General features: G+C 40.4%; 1 protein-coding gene across 2 annotated transcripts in view; it reads left to right on the top strand.

Annotated features, from left to right (window-relative positions):
- Positions 1–301: 301 nt before the first annotated feature.
- Positions 302–7,470, top strand: part of LOC121302376 (serine/threonine-protein phosphatase 2B catalytic subunit gamma isoform-like) — a 30,168-nt gene continuing 22,999 nt past the window's right edge. For both annotated transcript variants that reach the window (XM_041232308.1, XM_041232307.1), the window contains exons 1-2: positions 302–495; positions 3,734–3,858. In XM_041232308.1, coding sequence (XP_041088242.1) covers positions 330–495; positions 3,734–3,858 — 291 coding nt within the window. In that variant the 5' untranslated portion in view covers positions 302–329. The remainder of the gene's footprint in view (positions 496–3,733; positions 3,859–7,470) is intronic.

The following is a 7,470-nucleotide window of genomic DNA, read 5'->3' as shown; positions in this document are numbered from 1 at the left end:
TGCATGACGTGAGCTCCGGGTATACAGCTTAGAGATGCAGCAGTTAATCAGTTAAATCGATTCATTATTTGCCATGGCTTTTATTTTGCATCACACCTCCCATCGCTAGCCACCCAGTAACAAGTGCATTCCTTGCAAGATTAAAGCTATTCCGATTGAATTCGTTGGGTTGTGATATCCTGCTTTTTAAATCTCAATGCATAGGTAATTGCCTGTGTGATGTGCGTTAGTAGATTGCTGATTGCAGCACTTCTGTTTTTCTTCATGGAGCCGATTCTTCTTGTTTTCCCTTCACAGCTGTGCCGTTCCCTCCCACTATCCGGCTCACTATGAAGGAGCTGTTTGAGGACGGCAAGCCCAAGGTGGAGGTGCTCAAAAGCCACCTGGTGAAGGAGGGCCGACTGGAGGAGGAGGTGGCCCTGAGGATCATCAACGATGGGGCCGCCATCCTACGCCAGGAGAAGACCATGATTGAGGTGGAGGCTCCCATCACAGGTACAGCTGCAGAGCCACGCCGGCTGTGAACAGGTTTTGGATTTAACTGCCACACCAGCATTGCCCCGCCCCTTAACAACCAATACACACTCCTAATTTGTTGGTACACTACTCCCCTGACCTTCCAACTCCCACCTAATAGGCTCTCGGTAACTGTCATCGATAAATGTACTGTAGTTAACATAGGTTAGCCACACCCACTGCTACATACAGGTAGGCTACCGTGTTACAGAAAATAAACAACCGCGATACTTCTGAAATGTCATAAATCATGTAATAAAATATTGCAGCATTTGAAAATCGTAGTATTATTAATAAAGGTTGCCCTCATTTAAAGACCGCCCTCTTAAGCGCCACAATCATTTTGATCAATTTAAAATTAATGCAGTAGCTCCAAATTGAAGTAATACAGTAATTGGACAGCTCTTCTCCAGAGCAATCGCTGTAGCTACACTGTTTAAAGTATTGATGGCTGCCTAGTAGTGCTGTCCTGTGTGTGTACTGGAAAAACAGGGAAATTGAGGACTGCTAGTTTTAATGGTCCAGCGCTCCTACAGTGTCAGAGATTAGCCTGTCATCGGCGCTTCACACAGAAAAGATGGCAGTTTAGATTAGACGATTAAAGGTGCAGCACCTTCAAATGCCAGAGCTTAGCCCGTCATAGGTATAGTATTTCAAGCAGAAAGGATGAAGTTTTTTTTTTTTTTTTTTATTAGCCCATCACAGCCACTCCACTTCAGGACAGTTTTCAGATTAGCCAATCAAAAAACCCGCTGTTGCAGGGGGTCAGAGGTTAACCCATCACAGGTACGTCACTTGGAGCAGAGGGGATTATAGTTTTCAGCTTAGCCAGTGGCAGATAATAGCACTTACAGCTGAAGAGATGCTAGCTAGCATAACAGGTTATTACAGGCATAATATTTTATCTTTTAGATCATTTATCTTCAGATCATTGGAAAGTGTAAAAGCACATTCCTGTAAACAAGATCTCCGGATATCCTGCCTTAATACACAAAAACAAAAACCTGTAAGTTAATTATTTGTATTCGTTTAACATCTGTCCACAACAGTGTAATGATCTACCATAAAAAACTCTACATTTTAGTATCGTATTTTGAACATGAATACAGTGTTAAAAACACACATGTATGACTACAAAATGATTGGGAGAGAAGTGAACACTGATGCACTAAAATAATGTACTTTGCAGCAGTTGCTTTTGTTTCAAGCGTATTGAGCCTCAAGGTCTCCTGAAAATCCACGCTTTTGTAAAGGATGTTCTGTGTTAAAGCCACCTGCTGGCTAACAATAGGAAATCAAGGTTAATGTGCTTAAGCTGCGGTGAGGAACACAGGAAACGGTCTTGAAAATGCATTGAAAAGAACATAGCATGACAATGTCTCCCACCTGAAATGGCAATTCGGTGACAGCCAATAGAAAAAACATTCCCTCCATGGTTACCTGTACATATCGCCTTCAGAAAATAATCAGTTCTTCTTTTGAGTGGCGTGGTGTTCTGTTTAAAAATCAGTCTTGAAGCATTTTAGAAGCACACGTCAAATTATTGTGTAGTCTGATAGAAAACACTGCATTGATTTAATCTACAGGTTTGGACAGCAATGCAGAAATCTGAAGCAGTTGTTTTTTACTGCATTGTAGCGTCGGTTTTAGAAGCTGCGCTGTTGGATCCCGATCGCTTACACAAGTTGTAAGAACGATCTAGTAATGCCCAGCATATCTGCATTTTGAACCGGAACATCACATGGCCGCTCACTGTACTGTAAAGGAACCCAAACTTTCTGTTTGCCAACATATCTGTGACGAGACCTCTGTAAAGATATGCAGACTCAGATCTGGAACTGATTAATCACAGTAACACCCCAGCGAGGTGCAGCAAGTGGATTTGTCCAGGTCGTTACACCAGCGCCTTGGGAATACGAAACGCATAGTCCATGAGTGGCACAGATGGTAAATCCCTGGCTCGAGCCTTGCTCAGACACTTGGGCTCGTGTTTTTTTTTCTTTTGAATTAGTTGCTGGTGTTCTGTGCAGCATGCTGTTGTTTATATCTGTTTGACAGATGTTTTGCATGTGTTCCCTCGATTTTTGTTTTCACCAGTGTGTGACATTGAATCTGTGTGGCTTCAAGCCACGCAGCCAAAGTACAGCCTTGGTCTTAATGGCCTCGCTGTTCTTTGTTTGTTCTTAAAAAGTGCCTTTGCTCGCAGTCCTTTTGTTCCAGCCCCCATTGCTTCTGTAACTCCTTTAGATAATCCCCTTTACTTTATCTTTAGCTTCTTCAGCAAGAACTTCAATCTGTTACAGCCTTCTACATTGTAGATCATGCACGTGATGCCAAGTGTCTTTGGTCCCAGTAGTTAAAACTGCACCTAATCAACAAGGCTGATAAAAGCGTTAAATGGCTTGGAACTCCCTCTAGCCATGCACCCAGTCCTGGGTTTCAAAACTACCCTCAACTAAGTGTATTGAAACGATCAGGAACCACGAGGCTGAACAATGCAGCCTTATTAAATATAATGTTGTTTTAGGTGCATGAACAACTTCTCCACTACTTATGACTCATTTTAGGATGGATCAGCTCTGAGAAGATTTAACAGAAGCCTGATTGCTCAGATTCCTGGCACCTGGTCATTTCAGTAATATACCTGAACAAGGAAAGTTCTGAAAACAAGAACTGCAAATTTAAAGCATTAAGATGATAACTGAAGATTGCACTTTGCATGAATCCCTGGGCTAATAAAAATAGATATACAGTAATGTGACTAACACTAACAGTGGTAGGTGACATTATTGCAGATAATGAAAAGTAAAGAACACAGTAAGGCTGGAATTGTATTAAGGAGCTCTGGTGAGACTATAAACAATGAGAGCAAAGCTTTAAAATGTTCACAACAAGACTAAACCAGTGAGATGGTTCTTTTTTTATTAACCACTGCAGGCTTGTGTAATCTTGGAATGGTCTTGCTGTTAAGGTAATAAGCTCCTGTAGTTTATACAGAGAGATGTGGTGTTATTATTATCATTATTATTATTATTGTTATTATTATTACATGCTCTACTATTCACAGATATGTCTTATTTTGTTCTAAAGCTGTGGCCAAAAGGTTTGCAACACCTAGAATTTTAAGATTGAGAACTTTTGGCCACAACTGTACACACATGTGTCTTTCATGCCTCCTGCTCCTGGTGTGCTGAATGTCTTTGTGTCCTCCCCGCAGTGTGTGGTGACATTCACGGCCAGTTCTTTGACCTGATGAAGCTGTTTGAAGTGGGAGGTTCGCCTAACAACACAAGATACCTCTTCCTGGGCGATTACGTGGACAGGGGCTACTTCAGCATCGAGGTGGGTAAACTGGGTGGGCTTTGAAGAAGATCAGAAGAGCGAGTGTAATATGGACAGGTTAACCCACTACCCATTTCCCTCACTGCCAGACTGTCACAAACATACATTCAAACAAGTTTTATAGTAAAACGAAGCGTGCAATGGACACCCATGTCACTTGGAGGGGAACGGGTTGCAAATGCCCATGATTTAAATATACATACGCTTTTTTAATTCATCAAAGTACCAGCTTTTACTAGCACTAGATCAGTTCATGTTGTTACTAAAGTCACTGAGAATTGGCCAAAAGTAATTATTTTGCCCAGTATAATTTCCAAATGTATGACCAGCCTATGCACTATGAATCATTGGTAGTATTTTTTTTTTAAATTGTATATGACATTTTCTTTCACTACCCTAAATCCTGTCTAATTAATTGGATTACTAGTTACGCATACCTCATCATGTGTTTATACAAAGCTAGGGGGCCCTCTAACCATACAGGTTAACAACCAGTCACTGTGGCACTCCACATCAAATATCAGTGTTTATATTCCAGTCACACTGCTGGAAAGCAATATCAGTACTCAACTGTTCCCATTTGGCAGAGGGTGTGGAGCTCATTTGAAGGCACTGTTGCCTTTAACTGTTGCCTTGCTGGGATGAGAAGAAGTCTTGACTGCAATGCTGCCACCGCAACCTGTTAATACAGCTGCTGGACTTGGCTTTAAATGCATTGTGCTGCATTCTTTCTTCAATCTGTTACAACCTTCTACATTGTAGATCATGCATGTGATGCCAAGTGTCTTTGGTCCCAGTAGTTAAAACTGCACCTAATGTGGTGAAAAAAAAAAGGTTGGGCAAGAGGGATAATAATAAATAGTCTATTTTTATATAGCGCCTTTCATAGTGGACCACCATCACAAAGCACTTTACAAGATACGAGACTAGGGTGTGTGAACTATGCATCAGCTGCAGAGTCACTTACAACAACGCCTCACCCGAAAGACGGAGCACAAAGAGGGTCACACTATGAGTCAGTGGCTGAGCTGGGATTTGAACCGGGGACCTCCTGGTTACAAACCCTTTTCTTTAACCACTGGACCACACAGCTTTGGTAAATGTATTTCCGTCCTTGTTTAAAAAAAGTAAATAAATAAATTTGCAGTGATCTAAATTGTACTTTTGTTTTGGCTTGGGTGTTAGATCAGCATGGTTTTGTGCAGCCCATAGAAGCAGTTGTATTTGCATCTGGTATTCAGGAAGTGACGAATCAAGGTCTTGGATGATCAAGTCACAGCTTGTGGTCTGCTTTTATTTAAAAAAAAAAAAACCCCAAAAAACCAACAAAAAAACGCTTGGACACTGCTTCCTGCTGTGGCATAAGGCAGCACCAAAACGGTGTCTCTCTGAGGACAGCAGGCTTTGTACATTTTAATGAACACATTCTGTTTGCAGGGCTGTACCTTCCATACCATACTGTTTGTGTTATGAGTAAGCCCTGCAGCGATTGTACAAATGATTTGATTAATCACAAATTCAGCGTCCGTGCTATATTTAGGGAGCTTATTTTAAAAACCGGGTGCCCTAGCGTGCTGATCGTAACTGTGTGGCTGTCTATCACGCTACACATGGCGAACACGAGAACTGCCTGGATTTTGATCTTCACCAAACTTTTATCGTATACATGTTTCAATTGCATTTGGCTTTAATCCGATAAACTCTTCATAAAAATATGAGCCTTTCAGGTACTGTGAAATTATTACACAATTTATAAGGACACTTTTTTGTATGTTAATATACAATTAAACTTGAAATGGCGGAGAAAGTAAATGAGATAAGTGGGGGGGGGAGGTTAATCTTATATTTATACCAACTAAAAATGTAATCATCATTGTAGCTATGTAGTGCTTTTGGTCATGAATCATGGTACCTTTTTCAATGTCATAATTCAATTCTTAATTCAGAATAAGCATAGCGGTAATCCCTGTGATCGTCAGGCAATTTATGAATCATTTCATGTCCAGATTTGATGGCTCCCCATGACAGCTTGATCCTCGTAGAGCAGATTAAATAATGTGAAACGGTTTAAATTAGACCGAAGGTTTAACAGAATGAAAGCTTGTTCCTTTAACACTCGGCTGGAGTCCCGGAGCAAACAAACACCTTTTTCAAAGCGCTGAACTCTCAAACCATCGGGGGGGTCTTTGATTTCTTCTCCTGGGGTCTGATCCAAATGTCATGCATACAACAAAAAGACTACATTAAAGAACAGAAGATTTTCTCTGTTGTAAAAGCTACTCCGGTGATCAAAACCATTCCTTTATCCTCTGCTTTCATAAAGAGAGTATACACTCAAAGCCACAGGGCTGAGCATACAGTGTTATTGATGGCCGCAGTGCCCATGCTTAAAGTGGTTCTGGATGGCAACGTTTTTTTTTTTAACTGTTCATTTGTATTCAACATTTTGACCTTGAGTTCTGTAAACGTCTGTTGTGTTAAGATGTAATAATTAACTTAATGACTTGGTTTGTTTGGTGGTGTGGAATGGACAGGAAAATAAATTCTTTTTTTTCTTTTTTTTCCCCACTCACAATTCACAGGTTAAAATGATCACGAAAAGGCGATCGCTGGTGAATCATCTGCTGCCACTTTGCTTGCAATGCATTTAACTAATGTTTTGAAAACTGATATTTTCTCTGGGAATGAAAATATATATACTTGAAGTAAAGTCCATTCTAAGGGAATTTGTTATGAAAATATATGAGCAGGATTCTCTTACTGTTTTGCTGTTTTCCGCTTTCAGTTTTTCTTGGTCATGGATTGACGGTTTTAGCGTTGCCACACACAATATTTTCTGCATATCTATGCAGTGACTAAAGAAGGCTAAACCCCAGCAGCTACTTTCTGCCTTGCTTTATGGGCTGTTTCTCTACCTGATCCAGGAACCAGGAGACAGGATCTGCACATGGATAAATGAGCTGACAGGGCAACTATCGGGGCTATCGTCTGTTAGACTGATGTTCTTACTAGTACAACCCAACAAAAATATATTCAGTGTGGGACCACTTTACTGTTTGAAAATGAGTCGACATTAACGTTATGCATAGGAGCCCAACCTCATCACAGGGGTATGACTCTGTGGTATACAAGATCTAGGGCAGATGGTTGGTCAGAAGGCAAATAGAAGTATTTAGTAGGTCTGGTTTATGTTTAAACAGTCTCGTGACTGCCTCCTCTCACCCTATAGGAAACAGCAGAACCACATAATTTCCTGTAGTTTTGTTTTTTTAGATACTTTTCAAACACCCGTTTTTAATTAAGTAGGGAAAGTACATGAGTTTCATTAACAGCAAATTTGGATCATATTTTGGGATACCTAAGATATTTAGTGAGGTGAAGTGAATGTGCAATAAATGCCCTATTTAGCATTCTGTATACCTAGAAATGACATTAAAACCCAAGTTGAAGAGAATGCTATTATCTATTCATAGACACCGAGGTATTATTGAATGATCAAAGAAGACTGAATGGGCTGAAAAAAGTCATTCTTCATTTATATTCTAATTTTTGGAGGATGGACCGTCTTCATCCGTTGGGCTAACTTTTTTTTTTTTTAAATGAATTCGGTAA

This window comes from Polyodon spathula, chromosome 29, assembly GCF_017654505.1.
Source record: "Polyodon spathula isolate WHYD16114869_AA chromosome 29, ASM1765450v1, whole genome shotgun sequence".
NCBI classification, from domain to species: Eukaryota; Metazoa; Chordata; class Actinopteri; order Acipenseriformes; family Polyodontidae; genus Polyodon; species Polyodon spathula.
This window is presented reverse-complemented; position numbering and strand designations above follow the sequence as displayed.